The sequence below is a fragment of the Geotrypetes seraphini genome, chromosome 8 (genome assembly GCF_902459505.1).
Source record: "Geotrypetes seraphini chromosome 8, aGeoSer1.1, whole genome shotgun sequence".
Taxonomy (NCBI): domain Eukaryota; kingdom Metazoa; phylum Chordata; class Amphibia; order Gymnophiona; family Dermophiidae; genus Geotrypetes; species Geotrypetes seraphini.
In genome coordinates, this window is record NC_047091.1 from 2,199,765 (window position 1) to 2,221,183 (window position 21,419).

Consider the following 21,419-nt stretch of genomic DNA (forward strand, 5'->3'; position numbering starts at 1 on the left):
TTGTCTTCTGATTAGGGTCTCCTTATTTCTCCGGGCTAACCATCCATCTTCCAACTCTGTCCTCTCCTTCTGTTTCCTTTCCCTCCCCCGGAGGTCTGGCAACTTTCCTTTTTTTCATCTCCATCACTGCAGCTGCAGCGATGGACCCCACCATCTCCAGATCCACCATCTCTCCTTTTCTCAACTACCCTTCATCCAGCATCTCTCCCTCCTTCCCACCACCCCAGGGTCCACCAGCCCTCCCTTTCTCTTCCCAATACCCTCCTATCCAGTATCTATATCCCCCACCCCCCCTCCACACCTTCCCTTGTGTCCAACTTCTCTCCCTTTCTGTTCCTTCCCTCCCTAAATCCCATTATCCATCTCTCTCCCTCTCCTCTGATTTTAGACCCATTATTTCTTTCCCCCCTTCCTCCCCCCAGTCCGGTATATGTACATCTCTTTGAACCCCTCCTTCCCTCCCTCCATCCATATACTTCTACACCAGGGCCCCCTTCCCCTGAAGGCCTACCTCCTATGAAGGCCTGGGGAGGAAACTGAAACTGAGGGCAAGGAAGATAGCCTTCTCAGAGATCCTGCCAGTACTGAGAGCGGACGCAAGGAGGCAGAGTGAACTACAAGCAATAAACGATTGGCTCAGGAGATGGTGCGAAGAGGAGGGTTTCCTTTTTGTTCGGAACTGGACAATTTTCTTGGGAAAGAATAAGCTCTACAAGAGAGATGGACTGCACCTGAGCACGACTGGGACGAGGATGCTAGCACGCAACGTCCAGAGCGTCATAGATTTGGCTTTAAACTGAGGAAGAGGGGAAAGCAGACAGTCGATCTGACACATTGGACAAAAATATCAAATAAGGATACTGAGCAAAGACAGGGATCGGGACTGAGTGGGAAATTTTGGGAAAAGGACCTAAGGACGCAATGCAGATGCCCAGGGCCAAGGACATTGAACAAGGACACTGTAAAAGAGGGCTCAGGACTGAGTGGGAATTTTTTGAAGAAGGACCTAAGGACAAATTGCAGGGGCATAGGGCACAAATGAAATTGGCAAACAGGCTGAGGACGTAACAGACACACCACAGGAGGAGGATGACTGAGACGAGGCTTGGGGACTGGCAACTCACGAGGGGGTCGCCAGGAGCGCCAAACCACGAGGAAAACCAGCAAGAAAGGCGAACAACCGGGACTTACATTGCCTATACACAAATGCTAGGAGCCTAAGGGCTAAAATGGGAGAGCTGGAAGTCTTAGCCAACAAAAAAGGCCTAGACATAATTGGAGTCACAGAAACGTGGTGGACTGATGACAATAAATGGGATGTGGCTTTACCAGGGTTCAAACTCTACAGGAGAGATAGATCACACAAAAAGGGTGGAGGAATAGCGCTATATATAAAGGATTCCATACCTTCAACCAGGATGGAAACAACAACAAGGGCGGATGACTTGGAATCACTATGGGTTAAGCTATCCGGAGGAACTAGAGCAGACATAAAATTGGGTCTGTACTATCGCCCACCGGGACAAACGGAAGAAATCGACCAGGATCTGGAGGCTGAACTGGGGCAGGTAAGCAAAAGCGGAAGTGTGGTGGTGATGGGGGACTTCAACTACCCGGGAATAGACTGGAGTATAGGGCACTCAAACTGCACGAGGGAGACCAAATTCCTGGAGGTCACGAGGGACTGTGTCATGGAACAGCTGGTCACAGAACCAACACGGGGAGATGCCACTCTTGACCTAATCTTCACCGGACTAGGGGGACCCGCTAAAGAGGTGGCGGTACTAGCCCCACTAGGAAACAGCGATCACAACACGATCCAGTATAGGCTAGAAATTGGATCATCAAAGGTGAAAAGAACTACAACGACAGCACTGAACTTCAAAAAAGGGAATTATGATGACATAAGGAAAATGGTGGGAAAGAAACTCAATGACACCGCAAGGAAGATGGAGTCCGTAGAAAAAGCCTGGACCTTACTCAAGGGCACGGTGCACGAAGCACAAAACCTATGCGTCCCCAAGTTCAGGAAAGGGTGCAAAAAAAATAGAACAAAAAACCCAGTGTGGATAACAAATGCAGTGAAAAAGGCAATAAGTGACAAGAAGGCATCATTCAAAAAATGGAAAAAGGACCAATCAGAGGACAACCAAAAGGAGCACAAAAAACATCAAAAGGAGTGTCACAGAGTAGTTAGGAAAGCAAAAAGAGAATATGAAGAGAGACTGGCGGGGGAAGCAACAAACTTCAAATCATTCTTCAGGTACGTCAAGGGGAAGCAACCAGCAAGGGAGGAAGTGGGACCCTTGGATGATGGAGGCAGAAAGGGAGTGGTAAAAGAGGAAAAGGAGATAGCTGACAGGCTAAACAAGTTCTTCACTTCAGTTTTCACGAAGGAGGACACAACCAACATTCCGGAACCTGAGGAGATCGTAAAAGGAGATCAGGATGAAAATCTGATCCAACTAGAGGTGAGCAAGGTGGATGTCCTCAGGCAGATAGACAGGCTAAAGAGCGGCAAATCGCCAGGTCCGGACGGCATTCACCCAAGGGTACTCAAGGAACTAAGGAACGAAATAGCTGAGCCACTTTGACAAATATGCAACCTATCCTTAAAAACTGGAGAGATTTCGGAAGACTGGAAAATAGCAAATGTCACGCCCATCTTCAAGAAAGGCTCAAGGGGAGACCCAGGAAACTACAGGCCAGTGAGCTTGACCTCGGTCCCGGGAAAGATGATGGAAGCGCTGATTAAAGACAGCATCTGGGAACACATCGAAAACTCTGGGCAGTTAAAGCCGAGCCAACATGGCTTCTGCAAGGGCAGGCCATGCCTCACAAACTTGTTATATTTCTTTGAGGGGGTAAACAGCCAGGTGGATAAAGGGGAATTTATAGACATCATTTACCTTGACTTCCAAAAAGCCTTCGACAAGGTACCACACGAAAGACTGCTAAGGAAGCTATGGAACCACGGGGTGCAAGGGGAGGTCCACCAATGGATCAAAAACTGGCTGGCGGACAGGAAACAGAGGGTTGGAATAAAGGGCCATTACTCAGACTGGCAATGGGTCACGAGCGGAGTTCCGCAGGGGTCGGTGCTGGGACCGCTCCTGTTCAATATATTTATTAACGACCTGGAGGCAGGAACAAAATGTGAGGTTATTAAATTTGCGGATGACACCAAACTATACAGCAGGGTTGAAAATACGGAGGACTGCAAAAATCTCCAAAAAGATCTGACAGCGCTGGAAGAGTGGGCCAAAAAGTGGCAAATGAGCTTTAACTTAGGGAAATGCAAGGTCATGCATGTAGGGAAAAAGAACCCGATGTTCACTTACAAAATGGGGGGGGATCACCGCTAGGGGTGAGTAACCTTGAAAGAGACCTGGGAGTGATGGTAGACACATCATTGAAGGCGTCAGCGCAGTACACCACAGCCTCAAGGAAGGCAAACAAAATGTTGGGCATCATTAAGAAGAGTATCACGACCAGGATGAAGGAAGTCATCCTGCCACTGTATTGTGCAATGGTGCGCCTGCACCTGGAGTACTGTGTCCAGTACTGGTCGCCGTACCTCAAGAAGGACATGGCGGTACTTGAGAGAGTCCAGAGAAGAGCAACTAAGCTAATAAAGAGTATGGAGGACCTCTCATATACTGACAGACTGAAAAAGCTGGGGCTTTTCTCCCTGGAAAAGCGGAGACTTAGAGGAGACATGATAGAAACCTTCAAGATCATGAAGGGCATAGAAAGAGTAGACAGGGACAGATTTTTCAAATTATGGTGAACCACAAGTACAAGGGGGCACTCAGAGAAATTGAAAGGGGGAAAGTTTAGAACAAACGCCAGGAAGTTCTTTTTCACCCAGAGGGTGGTGGATACATGGAATGCGCTACCGGAAGATGTAATAAGCAGGAGCACACTACAGGGCTTCAAAGAAGGTTTGGATAGGTACCTGGAAGACAAAGGGATTGAGGGGTACAGATAGGAGTAGAGGTAGGTTATAGGGATAAGATTAGATGATTAGAGGCAGTTACAAAATTAGTCAGGGACACTGTTCAGGCAATTAGGCCTGATGGGCCGCCGCGGGAGCGGGCCGCTGGGCAAGATGGACCTCTGGTCTGCCTCAGCGGAGGAAACTTCTTATATTCTTATGTTCCCCAAGCTTTCCCTGAAGGCCTAGCCCCCCCCCCCCCCCCGAAAGGCCTGCATGTTCCCCCAGCTTTTCCTGAAGGCCTTTCCCCCACTGAAGCCTTGCATGTTCCCCCAGCTTCCCCTGAAGGCTTGTCCCCCCCCAAAGGCCTGAATGTTCCCACAGCTTCCCCTGAAGTCCTGCCCCCACAAAGGCCTGCATGTTCCCCCAGCTTCCCCGCTCTTACCTTAAGATAATACGGTGCTGTAGCGATCCTTGCAGCTGCCGTTGTCTTCAGTGGCATGTTCTCACTGCCACGATCCTGCCCCTGATATCAGAGGAGAGGCGGGACCATGGCAGAGGGAACGTGCCGCTGAGGACAACAGCAGCTGCAAGGATCGCTACAGCACCGTATTATCTTAAGGTTAGAGTGGGGAAGCTGGGGTAACATGCAGGCCTTCCAGCCTGATCCTCCCCCTCCCCCCCTAAAGCAGGAGAGGCACCGGACGGCCAGCAAAAGGTAGCGCTGACACTCCTGCTTTAGGAAGGCACTAGGAGGAGGGTCAGTCACTGAATCGGGAGGCCAATTTTTATTTTATTTTTTTTAATCGAATCGATTCAAATCAGAAATCGGGCAGCACTAGTGGCGATAGCTGACTCCAGTTTAGAAATGCACATGGCCATAAGAAATAATTATTCCCCATTTGATTTACACCTTTGAATTTGCTAGCCTTTAAGTAACTTAGAGGAAGATTCTCAAAACTTCATGACAAAATATGACAGGCTGCTACCAAGGTCACTATTGTAACGATTTCCAAAAGGCGAGTCATTCTCAAAAGAGGTTTACAGATGTTCACATAGGCTTGCTAAATTTACTTGAGATAGGTTGATGGTAGCGATCAGCACATGCGCAGAATACACCCACATATTAAAAAAAACTAAACCCACTAAACCAAATTAAAGATCGGCAGGAGAGATGCCTACTCTCTCTCACTGCATCATACAATCCCCCCATACTACTAGCCCCCCTCTCCACAGTGGGAAAGATATCTACTCTCTCCTGCTGCACAACCCCGATACTACTACTATCCCCACCACAATCCCCTGCAGCAGGAGGGATGCCCACTCCCACCGTCACCCAACTCCCCCCAAGCCCCTCCCTACCTTATTCACAAAGCCTGGCCAAAAAGACTCTTACCTACTCTGGCTGGCAGGTCTGCCTCTTACAAAATGGCAGGCCTTCCCCTTCCTGGTGCATTCTGGGATGCGCCAGGGAGGGGCCTAAAGCTCTGATTGGCCAGATGCTTAATGCCCTGGGTAGTAGTGCCAGAGGATTGTGCAGCAGGAGAGAGTGGGCATCTCTCCTGCTGCGGGGTGGATTGTGCGGTGGGAGGGAGAGAGTGGGCATTTCTCCTGCCGATCTTTGGTATGTGTGTGTGGGTGTTAAGCTGTCAAACCTTTCAGCGATGATAGAGAATCGCTTGGAGTGCTCATTTTAATATTAATTATCTCGTTGTACTACATTTGCATGGCAGTATCAGAGACTGCTAGGAAATTCAGAAAAGACCATGGTAAGTAATCAGTCACTAAAATACATGCATGCTAAACTGTCTGGAACCGATTTTGCGAGTAAGTTAAAGACATATTTTAATTTTGAGAATCTTCCTCTTAGTGTTGCTAAGCTTTGAATCTGCTAGTCTAAATACAGCTTGGTTAGCTAAGTTTGGAGCACAAAATATTATTACTTCACAGAATTTGTGGAATACACTCCCAGATTCCCCTATCTCTGGGATGCACTGGTGGAGCGTGTGGATTCTGTATACAAAGAAATTCCTTGAGATCAACTGAACTATGAGTTTATATTAAAGAATATGGGGCCCATCTAATATAATAAAACGCTAGGCCGCGCATGCGCAGTTCCGTTTTCTGTGAGATGTACAGCATCTCAGACCGAAACACTCTCTCTCCTCCCCCGAGACGGATGTCGGACACGGCGGCTGTCGGCCCGTGCTGTTTTTTGATCTGCCCTGCTCCTTGCCTGAAGTCCTCTCTCCTCCCCCGCGATCTGCCCTGCTCCTTGCCTGAAGTCCTCTCTCCTCCCCCGAGGCTGATGTCGGACGCGGCGGCTGTCTCCCCCGAGGCGGATGATCTTATGGGAATCAATGTTCTTCGCTCTGCCCTGCTCCTTACCTTACTATATTTTTAAGTTGAAAGACCAGGCAGCGGCTCCTCTGCGTCGGAAGTCCAATGCAGTCGGGGATCTTGAGAGGAGCCGCCGCGTCCTTCAACTTAAAAATATACTAAGGCAAGGAGCAGGGAAGAACGATCTTCAAAAGGGCGGCAAATCGATCTCCGTTCCTCCGGGGGGGGGGATCTGGGAGGAGAGGGATCGCGGCCACTCAGCGCCCCCACCGAGGAGCCCAGCAACTTTCCGCTGTCCGGGACCCGACTCATTTGCCGCCCCCCCCTCTTCCCTTACTGCGGGCCCGACTGGCGATTTAAGCAGCGTGTCAGCACTCTTCACACGCTGCTTCGGGCCCTTCTACTGCCCTGATTTACTCTGGCACGTTGTCTTGATGCAACTGCTGAAGGTAGTATAGCAAATACTAAATAAACATAATAAAGACATTTTGTTTTTTTCTGAGATGTGGTTTAGCTGCCTGGATATAGTCCCTGGGCTTCATTGCTTGAACATGCCTCTGCTCTCCCCCTTCCCCCCAAAAAGCACAAAGCAGGCAAATTATGCCTTTGTCACACTCAATTGCTACATAACCTCCAGTAAGCCCTTCAGGAACAGACACTACAAACACAAATTACCTTGTATAGTGCTGTGGAAAATAATGGCACTATGTAACTGATAAAATTTTCCCACCTGTCGTTCATGTTCCTGCTGGATCATCTTCTCCTGTGCTGCTCTTTTATCAGCTTTAACTAGTAAAGAAAAGAAAATAGAGTGAAGTAATCAAGTTAAGGACAGAATGCAAAATAAGGAGTGAAGTAATCACATTAAGGACAGAATGCAAGGCAGAGAGGAAAGGATACAAATGGTTGTTGCAGAGAGATGAAAAATCAAAGCAGGGACTGAACACACTCTATATTAGTATAAAATGGAAGTTAATATGAAGATTTCACATGTGTGTGAAAAAGAGAGCCTAAGTGGAGATAAGATAGACATTTTAATATCTCTGAATACATGGGAGGCTGGCCTTTCATTTGAAATGAATCTCTGGAATGCAGAATCATAGAATGAAGGTAGACTTAGAAGTAATCTAAGAAAACATTTAACATTTATTTATGGAAAGGGTGATGAATGAGTAGAACAGCCTCTCAGTGAATGTGGTGAAGATGAGAATTGTATCTGAATTCAATAAGGCATAGGACAAGTATAGAGGATCTTTGAGGGATAGGGGTGAACTAGATAGGATCTTTAGTTACCATCATTTAGAATGATCATCTATAGGTATGAAAATGCATCTGGTATGTGCAAGGTGAACAGTGCTGATATAAAGGGGAAGGCCCTGGTATATTCAAGGGACTCTGTGCAATGTAAAGGGAACATGCCAAGCAGTATGGATGTGATGGGAAAGCCATCAGGCACGTACAAAGAGGACATAATATGGCTATGAGGGAAATACCAAATAGATGCAAGTAGAATGACATATACACACATGTGAAGAGATCATCTGAGTGTGAAAGAAAAGGTTTGGGGAGTATGCAAGAGAATTTCATCTTTCACCAAAGATGATACTAGGCATATGCAAAGAGTGGATTTATGAGCAAGGTTCCCAATCTTACATTGCTTGTTAAGAGCTTTCTGCATTCGCAATTTCAGTTTTTCTTGAGGTGTCAGCTTGGGCTATACAGAAAGAGAGTTTCATGTCAATTAAGTATCATGTCTGCCATCACAGATTTGAGAGGATGGGACTCTTGGTGCAGGCTTGGGTGAAACACATCCAGCATTGCATCAGAACATGCATGCACTTATTTTTTGTGAAAAGAAAACTATTAAACAGAGCTTATAGGGCAACTCCATGTTCAAAACTCAAAACACCTAACTGTTTAATCAATTATGTTAATCAGGTTTTCTATTCTGCCTTTACCTAATCAGTTCAAGGTTGGACTACATTACAAGAGGTTGGGTCAGTTACCTAGGAAGTTATAATGGACAGACTGACATGGAAATTCGACTGAGTTGTTGAATGAACAATTTTAGGTTTTCGGGAGTCATGAGCTAGCAAACCCTGGAAGGGCCTCTGAATAATGATGCTGCAACCAGAGTGAATCCATTCAAGAGGAATAAGGGAAATAAGTGGTTACTCAACCATTTTAATTTATTAGTAATCAAGTTTAGTACCCATATTCAAAAATAGAAACAATTCAAAACCCAGAAACTATTTATTTAAAATATTTCTTAACCACTCTATCCAATTGTTCTAGGTGGTGTACAAATTGCACTTATATAATTTCACCTAAACAATACATCAAACCAAATATATTACTAATAAAATACACCATTATATGATCAACATATATCATATATACTCAAATATAAACAGATTTTTGGGCCACAAAAATGGTATCTGTTTATATTTGAGCCATGACCCAATCACTAAGGCTGCTGACCTCCCTTTAACCTTTGATAACTACCAGTGCTGTAGTTATACACCCCCCCTGCACCCTTCTCCGATGAACTGCTATCCTCCCAACCCCAAAATGATCCATGTCATGTCCCCCTGTCCCACAGGCATTGTGCTCGATTCAGTTTTGAAGAAAAGCTGCTGTTGCCAATGCTGTATGCTGATCCGGCATGGGGCCTTGAGCAGATATCTGCATATGCTCAAGATCTGTTGGCTTCTGCCCCTCTGAGATTCTCAGAGAAGGCAGGAGCTGGCAGACCTTGAGCATGCGCAGACGCTCAAGGTCCCATGCCGGATTAGCATACAGGATTGACAGCAGCAGCTTTTCTTCTACACCAAATGGGTAAGAGCGATGTCGGCGGGGCAGGGGATCCTTTGCATGGATGGCAAAGGGACGAATCATCTTGAGCAGAGGTGCGGTGCTTCTGAAGGGGTTGAGGAGTGCTGCTGGACCTGGAAAGAGAGTAGAGTGAGGGATGCTGCTGGACCTGGGGTAGTGAGTGAGGGGTGCTGCTGGACTTGGGGGGGGGGTATGGGGTGCTGCTGGACCAGGGGAAGGGATTTGAGTGAAGAGTGCTGCAGGACCTGGAAAGGGGATGATAGTAATGGGTGCTGCCTGACCTAGAGACAGAATGAGAGTAGGGGGTGCTGCTGGACCTGGAGACATGGTGAGAGTAGGAGGTGCTGGTGAACCTGGGGAAGAGGGTGTGAGTATGAGGTGCTCATGGACTGGGAAAGGGGGTGTGAGTGAGGGGTGCTGGTGGACCTATTTCTTCTGGCACCTTGTGAACTGTTGTATTAAGCTAAGGTTTTGGCTTTAATGACTTACTGTCCTTCAGGGAAAAAGTCTAGCTCCTTGTCCTTCCCTTTTTCCTCCATTGGTTTGAGGAAGAGGACCCAGCTCCCCTCTCTGCTCAGCTCTAACACCTCTTACATCTTTAGATTCCCCTGGTGGAAAAAAGCACCTGATACCTCCCTATACTCATTTCTCTACTTCCCTCCAATTTTGAACTGCCACAGAGAGAGATGAAGGTAGAGGTAGGGAACTTGGATCAGGGAGATTATGGCGGAAGGGAATGTTTATCTAAAATATATTGTTTAAAGTGTTGTTAATGTAAATGGGTGATTTGGTACTACTAAAATATTTAAAGTTTAAAAATTTTTGGTTAAAACTTATGGCAAGATGCCTAGTTGTTGTAGTTTGGCTCACCAGAAACACCCAAATTTCTACTCTCAGTTTGTATTTTGAGTCAACCTTTTTTCCTCCTTTTTGGGGGAAAAAGATCATCTCAGTTTATATTTGGATCAGCTTATATTCGATATGTATGGTAACATGTCATTAAAAAGAGATTTTATACTTACCCTGGTAAGCTCTTTTCCAGTAGATAGATGAGATATTCTAGACAATAGGGTTATTTCCCTTTAGTCACATGGTTGCAAAAGAAATTCATTCCGGATATTTTCACTCTGCCTTTATAGTACTTCACTGTGCAGTTTAGCGCCCTCTACAGTTAGTACCCAAGCACAGAGAGCCACTCAAAACATGTGAAGTAGAGGCACTTGTAGCAACAGGCTCAAACCAACTGTTCTGCTCAAGAATTCAACCAACAGTAAAATGAAATGACAACACCGGCTTCAAAGAAGGTGAGGAACCACTTCCCAATATATGGAACATGTATACAAATGCTGACAGGCTTCTAAGAAACAGCTTGGAGAAGGATAAACAGATTGAAAACTTTAAGCAGGCACAGTAAATACTGGGCGGGGATCTAGAATGTATCACCTATCTACTGGAAAACAGCTTACCAGGGAAAGTACATAATCTCTTTTTCCAGTGCAATAGGTGAGACATTCTAGATAGTAGGGACGTACAAAAGCAGTCCCCCAAAAAACCTAGGGTGGGCTTACTGCACCAACCCAGAAGACCGAGTACCCAAAGGTGGAGACCTGTCTTGTCGCCACATCTACTCTGTAGAACTTGGCAAATGTGTGAAGAGAAGACCATGTTGCCAGCCTCCAAACTTCCACAAGAGAGACAGCTCTAGCTGCGGCACACAAAGAGGCCACCCATCTGGCAGAATGCCTTGACTGAAACAGGAGACTGAGTTACTGTCTTTATTTATCTTATTTTTATTGTATCCTTTAATGTATATTTCTCTGTAAACCGCTTCGAACTTAACGGATTTAGCGGTATATAAGAAATAAATTACATTACATTACTGCAAGAATGTGAGCTGATGAAATGGCCCTATGGAACCATCTGGAAATCATGGCCTTGGAAGTGGGAACGCCCCCGCTGAACGGAATGAGTTAGCACAAACAAATAGTCAAAGAAACGAAACTCATTGGTGACCTCCAAGGAACGCAGAAGAACTCTGTGCACATCCAGTTTCTTCAATAGGCGGTCCTGTGACTGGGAACCTGTCAGCTGAAAGTCAGACAAACACACATCCGGACTGACCAGGAAAACCAAAATCATGTTGGGCAAGCAGGCAGAAATGCTTTGAGATGGCCCCCAATCTGCAGCGGGGTATCTGTTGACCTGCCGCCATTGTGCCTGTGCATCATGAAGCATAGCACTGAAGTTGGGAAGCTAGGAACGTCTGTAGCCAGTATTAGTAGCCCTGAGAAAACACCTACATGTCACTTGCACATGGTTGGAAGCGCTGGGAGCTAAGAACCAGGACTCTAGGAAGGCCGAGTCTGCTATCAGGTTGAGTCGTAGGGCAATGGTTCAGTCTAGAATCCCTGAAGTCATCCAGACTTCTGCCAAACAATCACAGCTCCTGAAAAGGCAGCCCTGACAAAGGAGTCTTGAAAGTGGAAAGGGCAGCCCACTGCGGGCAGAGATGGATTACTTTGACACCTGAATCAAACTCACATAAGAGCATATAATGCATCTGACATATAAACTGTGCTTGCCACAACAAAATTGAAAAGAGGGAACCACCACCTCACTTTCCAGAGCATGCTTTTGAGCGTGATATGTGCGAGTGACACAAAATGTCACCAAAGCAGCTTTAATGCCTAAGGCAGCTGCATCAAAGAACTTCCTGAGGACCACCTCCACACGGTAGACTTGTATATCTTCCAATACAAAACCACCCACATTGGGAGAAAAGGTGCATTTTGCCACCTGTGCTACCAATCCACCCTGGGTTGAGCCAAAGTTGCTGACACTCCCTTGCCATAAAATCCCAGCATGGCATAATTCTAGCAAAAGTCAGAGCACTCTAAGGAGAATTAAATTGCTCTAAGACCAGAATGCACAAATCAGAGTACTAGGGGAAGGTAGCAGTATACGCCACAAAGCCAGGAAGAAGAAGTGGCCAGAGCTGGCTGAGAGACCAAAAAGACCTCTTATAAAGATTCAGAAAGGAGGTATGGCAAAGCTGCAAATTCAAAGAGGCATAGGCTTGTGAGAGCATTAACAGTGTTCCAAAACCCCAGAGGGATCCACAGATCCAGCACACAGTCTCTGATCTCTCATCCCTAGAAGTGCTGCACCTGTAAATAAGGGGTCAGCAAGCAAATCATCCACATCCAGATCTCCCAGATCAGGGTTAGGCAGCACAAACATAGCAGCAGAGTGCATCTAGAATGTGTCGAAAGGAGTAACGCCACTGAGAGATGCTATGTAGGTGGATTGGGACTGCGCAGGGGGAAAACACAGTGGTCCAAAATCCAGAGCGCAAAGGTGTCTGGCTCCTGGGACACATTAAGGTGACTAAATGGATCTTTTCTAAGGCTGCGCAGGGTCTGCATCCTGGTGGAAGGAATTACCAGACTTGCTGAGCCCTGAAACCCATGAAAACTGCCCCACTGGGCTAGCTGAGCGTTTGGTCACCTGCTTCAGCAGGGGAGAGGCTAAGCCAGGCACTGTGGCTCTAAAAATGCTAAAATTGCTAAATCCTGGCAAGAATCCACAAGAAGAGAGCCCAAGGACTCTATCTCAGCAAGTTTCCAGGCAGAATTTGCAGTTTTGAAGAAGCAGGGAGCTTTAGAATATAAAATCGCTAAAAATCCAAGATGGCCACCATCACAAAATTCATGCCAAAATCATGATATTTTTCACATTTCCCAAACTCAATAAACAGCGATTTTAAGATTTTTCAGGAGGGAGAACATAGGAAAACACTCAGAAAGACTCAAAACCCCACATTTCACAACTCCCCCGATGTCTCTCACAAGCTGTCAGCCTGTGTACTCACTGTAACCTGAGAGGATCAGTTAGAAGTGCTGCAAGCCTGTATTCAGCTCTCTCACAGTAACTGGATGAGAATAATCACTGCTAAATGCTGGGAATGCTCCTACAAAACTGATCTTTTAGTTGCCAGTCAGACTCCAATGTCTGACTATACCTCCACCCTTGCGGACCATTAGATGCGCACCAGAATGGGAAGAGGTGCGATAATGCAGCCGGCACCCTGCGACAACACCGCTAAGCCTCCTAAGGGTGACTAACAGCCTGCGCTCAAACTCTGATTAATAGAAAGTGAGACCACCTCAGGGATGGCCTTGAGCTCTGGACAAAACTATGCAGGCTGGCCAATAGGTACCCAGAAGAATTGGCCTGTCAGCTATAGACCTAAGTCTGTGAATTCTCAAGCAGGCAGAGCTTTAAAATCGCTCTAAGCACTAAATTACCCAAAAAGGAGATGAAATTACATTGAATTAAAACAATAAAATGGGGAGAGCAGAACACACACAACTGCATCCATGTGTGCAGAAGGAAAAAACTGTAGAGGGCGCTAAACTGCACAGTGAAGTACTATAGAGGCAGAGTGAAAAATCCAGAGTGGATTCCTTCTGCAACCATACAACTAAAGGGAAATTAACCCTACTGTCTAGAATAAGCATGTCAAACTCAAAGGCTGACAAAGGCCAAATAAACAAGGCTTAAGTTTATGTGGGCAGCAAAAAAACAAAAACGTCATTTATCATTGAAACTTAGGTTTATTTTGAAAAGTACAGTATAAAAAAAGAACAAGAGCAATGATAAAATTAATGTTTTCTTCCCGACACTTGGCATCTTTTCACTGCTACTAATTTTCCTATTTCGGGGAAATCTTGTTCTTAGTGATTACAGTGCTCCCCCATGAATTCGGGGTCCCGGTCATTCGTTGTAGTTTCCGACCGCGAAGGGGAGGCAGGAGAGGGCAGCCGGAGCGCCGGCGAGTGAAGAAAATCACTTGTATTATGCTCCGACTGCCTTTTCCTGTACTAAAGTCGGGCCTCACCAATCAGGAGTTGCTCCTGATTGGCGAAACCCGACTTTAGTACAGGAAGAGGCGGTCGGAGCATACCACAAATGATTTCCTTCACTCACCGGCGCTCTGGCTGCCCTCTCCTGCCTCTCCAGCTGCCCTCTCCTGTCTCCCCTGCCTAAAAACCGTATTCGCAGGAGTTCCTAGAACGGAACCTCCACGAATATCGGGGGAGTACTGCACTTTTAAAACTTACCCAAGGTAAATGCTGGTAATTCTGGATTTGATAGGAGACTTATTTCCTTTCATAAATGTAAATAACTGCTCACACCGATAAGTACTTCCAATCATGGAAATAATTTCAAATGTGAATTTTTGAGTATTTTCAAACCTGACTGGCAAATATTTGTAAAATTCAAGCAAGCCAACTTCACTGTATTTTGTCTTCAAATCTGTTTTGCGCTGGATCTCAATTACTTCCATTTCTTATGATTAGGTACTGATCCTATATTTATTGAGAAAAATCGAAGAAAACAAAGAAAACTTGTTTTAAGGCTTAAAACTTTTTCTGTATATTTTTGATATGATGCAATTTCACCTAAACTTGATTTGTTTATGTTGCATGTCGGAAAGTGCGTTAAATCTTCATTTTTCAACTGCTTTTCCCAAAGAACTAGCTTTACATTGGAATGCTTTAACTTGATCACACATGTTCGTAATAATCTGATCTTTTCCTTGCAGTTTTAAATTAAATTGTTTAAGTCTTTTGTTATATCAACCATGAAAAATCTTGTAACCATACTGGATCAGAAAACAACCTTGTGTCTTAAATTTTAGTAATTAAAAACGAACATATATCTTCTTTGAAGTCCTAGAATTGTTTAAGGAATTTGAAGCAGAATAGCCAACATACCTCGGTAAAGTAGGACAAACCGGAATATTCGCTTTCTAATTCACTTAAGAAAGCAGAGAATTGTCGCTGATTTAAGTCTCAAGATCTTATGAAATTGATAATTTTTTTTTACAAATGTCAACACATTTTCCATGTTTATTACCTTTGTGCATAATACTTCTTGATGTATAATACAATGCATATGATGAATCTTGGATCCGTCACAAGTTACACTTTGGTTTTTTTTTTCGCAGTAATAACACAAAACTGTTGTTTTTTCTGGCCTTTGAAGGAGCTCCATCTGTAGTTACAGAAGTTAGTTTTGACAGAGGTAAATTGTATTTTTGCAGAAAGTTCATGAACACAATTAAATATATCTTGCCCCGTTGTAGTGCCATGCACCGATACTAGTTCCAATAATTCCTCAAAAATGTTGAAATTCGTGTTGGAAGCACAAAGAAACAGAGCTAATTGAGCTATGCCCCCAATGTCCGTACTCTTGTCACAGATAATGGAAAAAGCTTTGAAACCAGATGATTTTATTTTGATATGATCACTTAAATTGCCAGCGAAATCAGTAATTCTTTCTGCAACTGTATTTCAAGACAAAGAGATTGTTTAAAAAACCTTCACACTTCCAGGATAAACAATTTCTGCACCTTTAATTAGACATTCTTTGATAGAATCACCTTCGGTAAAAGATTTCAAATGTTTAGAAATCTACTCTGACTGCTTCACTTTCTTGTGATACCTTAATAAACATGATCTGTTGTTTTTTCAGTCCCAGCTTGAGCTCTTTCAACTTTTCTTGTCTCATTAATCCTTCGTAATTGTCATATTTTGATTTATGCTGTTCATAGTACCGTTTGATGTTATATACTTTTGGCACACTAATAGCATCTAAAATAATAAAACGCTAGCCGCGCATGCGCACTCAGACCTGCGTGATCTGTAATCCCTGTTCCGTGAGATGTAGGTCCGTGGCTTTGCAGGAGTGCGCATGCGCGGGTCCCCAGCCACTCCCCTCCTCCCGCCCTCACTCACCATGGAAGCCAGGCAAGCTCTCTCCCTGCCCACGTCCTCAGCAGGGAACACACCTCCCACCCTAACTCGCCGCTGCCGCCGCCGCTGCTGATCCTCCTGTAAAGAGCAGCCTGCGATGGTGTCCGGCTTTAGCGAACCTCGCAGGCCACTCTCCAACCTCGGTAGCATGTTCCCTCTGACGCACGGGATCGCGTCAGAGGGAACATGCTACCGAGTTGGAGAGCGGCCTGCGAGGTTCGCTAAAGTCGGACACCATCGCAGGCTGCTCTTTACAGGAGGATCAGCCACCATGGGAAAAGCCGCCGAAAAAAAAAACTTCAGTCGCAGCAGGCCAGCCCGGGGGAAGGGAAGGAGGAGGGGCCGAACGAAGCAGGGCAGCTCACGGTAAGAGAAGGGAATGGGGGGTGGGGGAAAATGCTGCTACTACTTCACAGGGATCTGGAGGGGAAGGGAAATATCACTGCTGCTTCTGCAAAGGAAAGTGGGGGAGGGAGAGAATAATAATAATAATAATAATAATAATAACTTTATTCTTATATACCGCCAGCAATCTTGCGACTTCTAGGCAAGAAGGGAATGGGGGGTGGGGGGGAATGCTGCTACTACTTTACAGGGACCTGGAGGGGAAGGGAAATATCACTGCTGCTTCTGCAAAGGAAAGTGGGGGGGGGGGGAGAGAAGGGAATGGGGGGTGGGTGGGGGAAAATGCTGCTACTACTTCACAGGGATCTGGAGGGGAAGGGAAATATCACTGCTGCTTCTGCAAAGGAAAGTGGGGGGGAGAGAAGGGAATGGGGGGTGGGGGAAAATGCTGCTACTACTTCACAGGGACCTGGAGGAGAAGGGAAATATCACTGCTGCTTCTGCAAAGGAAAGTGGGGTGGGGGGAGACAGACAGAAAGAAAGACAGACAAACAAAGGGTGCCAGGGAGAGAGAGAGAAAAATAGCAGGAGGGAGAGAGACAGAAAGAAAGGAAGAAAGAGACAGGAGCAGGGAGAGAGACATAAAGAAAGAAAAACAGACAGGTATATATTCTAGCACCCGTTAATGTAACGGGCTTAAACACTAGTTATTATATATCAAGCAAATTATTTTATCTTTTACTTCACAGCAAAAATACTCCAATTACCCTTTTTCTTGGAAATTTCGATGTTCATCAATAATTTTTCGTTTAGTTTTACTACCACTTGGTTTCGATAAAGATATACTGAATACAAAGAGCTGAAATAAATGAGTAATTGTTAACACAAAAATATAAAAACATAACAGCCTTACTGGGTCAGACCAATGGTCCATCAAGCCCAGTAACATAGAAACATAGAAAGATGACGGCAGAAAAGGGCCACAGCCCATCAAGTCTGCCCACTCTACTGACCCACCCCATTAAGTCCGAGTGCTGATGACTTAGTTCCTTTGCTCGACCCTCGTAGGGATCCCACGTGGATGTCCCATCTATTCTTAAAGTCGAGCACGCTGGTGGCCTTGATCACCTGCCTCGGAAGTTTGTTCCAGTGATCCACCACCCTTTCCGTGAAGAAGTACTTCCTGGTGTCACCACTAAATTTCCCTCCTCTGAGTTTAAGCGGGTGCCCCCTTGTGACCGAGGGTCCCATGGGAAAGAATATGTCGTTTTCCACCTCGACACGACCTGTGACGTATTTAAATGTCTCAATCATGTCACCCCTTTCCCTGCGCTCCTCTAGAGTATAGAGCTGCAATTTGTCCAGTCTTTCTTCATATGAGAGACCCTTGAGTCCGGAGACCATTCTAGTGGCCATCCGCTGGACCGACTCGGCTCGAAGCACATCTTTACGGTAATGCGGCCTCCAGAATTGCACACAGTATTCCAGATGAGGTCTCACCATGGATCTGTAAAGTGGCATTATGACTTCAGGTTTGCGGCTGACGACGCTTCTCTTGATACATCCCATCATTTGCCTTGCCTTCGATGAGGCCTTCTCTACTTGTTTGGCAGCCTTCATGTCTGCACTGATGATAACTCCCAAGTCCCGTTCTTCTGAAGTCCTAGCTAGTGCTACTCCATTCAAGGTGTATGTTCTGCATGGATTTCTACTGCCGAGATGCATGACCTTACACTTCTTAGCGTTGAAGCCCAGCTGCCATGTCGAGGACCAGTTTTCCAATGTGATCAGATCTTGCGTCATACTATCCTTGAGATTGCTTTCACTTACTATATTACACAGTTTGGCGTCGTCAGCGAACAGCGCTACTTTACCCTGAAGCCCCCGGGTCAAGTCCCCTATGAATATGTTGAAAAGGGATGGTCCCAGGACTGATCCCTGCGGCACTCCGCTAGTCACCTCCGATGTCTCAGAGAGGGCGCCGTTGACCACCACCCTCTGAAGTCTTCCACTCAGCCAATCATTGACCCATGCAATTAGTTTCTCACCCAACCCCATCGATTTCATCTTGTTTAATAGTCTACGGTGCGGGACACTGTCAAAAGCTTTACTGAAATCCAAGTACACTATGTCTAGAGACTCTCCCGAGTCTAGCTTTCCTGTCACCCAGTTAAAGAAGTTGATAAGATTGGATTGGCATGACCTGCCCCTAGTGAATCCATGTTGACAGGGATCCCTCAGATTTCCCTCATCCAATATCGTGTCTAATTTACATTTAAGTATAGTTTCCATGAGTTTACACACTATTGATGTGAGACTCACCGGCCTGTAATTCGCAGCCTCTGCTCTGCAACCCTTTTTGTGCAGAGGAACAACGTTGGCTGTTTTCCAGTCTAGGGGGACTCTCCCCATACCTAGGGAGAGATTGAAGAGCATGGCTAACGGTTTCGCCAGAACATCGCTTAGCTCTCTGAGCACTCTTGGGTGCAAATTATCCGGTCCCATAGCTTTGTTTACCTTGAGTCTTGACAGTTCTCTGTAAACATCAGTTGGTGTGAACTCAAAATTCTGAAATGGGTCTTCCATGCTTTGCTTTGCTTCCAGCCGTGGCCTGTGCCCTGATGCCTCGCAGGTGAAGACTGAACAGAAGTAATCATTCAGTAGTTTGGCCTTATCAGAATCTGTTTCCACATAGTTCCCTTCTGGCGTTCTAAGGCGTACTATCCCGTAGTCTGTTCTCAGAGTGGCCAATCCAGGTCACTATTACCTGGCAAAAACCCAAAGAGTCAGAAAACGGATCCTTCTATATATAACCCAACCCAATAAGTAAAATTTAGCAAACTGATAGGGTTCCCGGATATTTAATGAACTAATCTCTTCATACAGATACGATTGACTATCTCATGCCTAACAATTCATAAGAAAATATAATTTTAACTTGCCCTAAATATAGCACAGGACTTATCTTAATAACTTAGGTGAAATAACTAGGAGGAGGATATATCATTTGTTATTGGTGACTCTCAGTGCATAGGACCTCCCCATAACCGACATTATCTCAGGTTCACATTCTGCTATCACGGTATAATCATCTATACCATCTCCTCCTTCCCTTCGTATTTCAAACTCACTTATTAAATTTTACTTATTTTTCATAGAAAATTTTTTTATAGAAAAATTTTTATTATTCCCAGTATACAAATTTGATAATTATCTCCAATGATACTTAATTTTATTCATAAGGAGCTACTACTAAGACTCCTTTTAAAATTACAAAACTCCTAATTCATTCACAAAACTACCTTATAAAAAACCTTTTAATTTAGCCCATACGATAGCAACACTTATCTTAAATAGCCTATTGCTAGTCCAACGTTGATATCTAAGCCCAATTAAATTTTCTTATGAATTTTAGGCATGAGATAGCCAATCGTATCTGTATGAAGAGATTAGTTCATTAAATATCCGGGAACCCTATCAGTTTGCTAAAAACCCAAAGAGTAGCAACATTCCATGCTACCGACCCAGGGCAAGCAGTGGCTTGCCCCATGTCTTTCTCATTAACAGACTATGGACTTTTCCTCCAGGAAATTGTCCAAACATTTCAATAAAAATCAATATATTTTCTTAAATATTAACTTAATAATTTCACAAATGAATAAGTGTAACGTAAATAAACCTATACTTGTATTTTTATTGTACTCCAAAGGTGAAATATTTCCTGTTAGGCGCACTAAGAAAGTCAATACAAGACTAATGGCGTGGTAGGTAATATTATTGTCTGATTCACCGCTAGTATTTAGTGGGGGGAAATTGTGCGTTATGACTAGAGGCACAAACTTGTCTCGAGAACCAAAGTTGTCCGCCTCGTAATACTTAATAAGAATAAGCAATACTCGTATGTTATATCGTTGTTTTCAACTGGCTTAGATAGGCGACTGCTTGGCACCAACCAATGAATTGCAGGATAAATTTTGCGACTCTAGTTATGACTTATTGGATTACATTGGCTGGGCTGCAAAGATGTTTGTTGTGAGCCGCAAGCTTGACATGCTTGGTATAGAACTGGAAATATAATTATTACTCTGAGAAAGCCTGAGAGAAAATGAGCCTTTAAATATTTTCTAAATTGAGGTATTGATGTCATTGCATAATTCAGCTTGTAATCTATTCCAGATTTGTGCATTCTCAATTCAAATCATAGAAGTTCAGTTCATTTCCAATCTCACTTGTTTTACTGATGGACTATCCCAGTGGTTCCCAACTCTGTCCTGGAGGACCACCAGCCAGTCAGATTTTCAGGATAGCCCTAATGAATATGCATGGGATAGATTTGCATGCCTGTTAACTCCATAATTTGTAAATCTCTACCTTAGGGCTATCCCGAAAACCTGATTGGGTGTGGTCCTCAAGGACAGGGTTGGGAACCACTGAACATCCAATAGTAATGTCTGATGATCTCAAACTATGAGTAGGACAATAAAATCTCAGTAATGATGCCAAAACAAGTAGGGCTTCATTATACAATGCTTTAAAATCAATGTAAGTACTTTGAATCTAATACGCCAATAAACTGGCAACCAATGCTACTTCTTCAACGTGAATTGTCTGACAGCGTATCTCAATAATGATGAGAGAATATAGAATCTAATGCTTCGAGAGCAGTCCGGTTTTGGCTACTTCATAACCCTCATCACAATATTACTAATCACCCAGACCCTCAGAAATGCCACCGAGATACTCAAATATGTTTCATAATATCTGGCTTTATGCATTTCATCTTCACCGGGTCTCTTATAATAGCTTATGCTGTATTCTTAGAATGTAGTTAAGTTTTTCAAAACAATAAATAATGTATAATAAATATCTTTTGTGCTTAATATTTTTTATATAATACTTAGCTTAAAGTGGTCAAATCCTTAGGGATATTAAAGCCGACATGTTTCACCCCTAGGGTTTTTTCAGGGCTGCTATCCCTATGTGAAGCTTATCTTCCACGTCTTGATAACAGGAACACGGAATATCTGTTTTAAGTGCCCTGTTTATGTGGTACCTTATTAAATGTATTTTGAGCTTAATAAAACAAAAATAAAAACCCAGAGAGCTATTTAGCAGATCGCATTAAGGACATCCAAACTGTG

The 21,419-nt window shown here is 44.5% G+C and overlaps 1 protein-coding gene across 5 annotated transcripts in view; it reads right to left on the minus strand.

Moving 5' to 3' along the window:
- Window positions 1-21,419, minus strand: part of CLASRP (CLK4 associating serine/arginine rich protein) — a 211,791-nt gene that overhangs the window by 25,607 nt on the left and 164,765 nt on the right. For 4 of the 5 annotated variants that reach the window (XR_004540410.1, XM_033955808.1, XM_033955810.1 and 1 more), the window contains exons 16-17: window positions 7,931-7,991; window positions 7,008-7,066 (exon numbers count right to left, since the gene is read on the minus strand). Coding sequence is in view for 4 of the 5 variants with exons in the window: in XM_033955808.1 (XP_033811699.1) it covers window positions 7,008-7,066; window positions 7,931-7,991 (120 nt within the window). In the remaining variant the exon portion in view is untranslated. The remainder of the gene's footprint in view (window positions 1-7,007; window positions 7,067-7,930; window positions 7,992-21,419) is intronic. The other variant, XM_033955811.1, reaches the window with a different exon arrangement.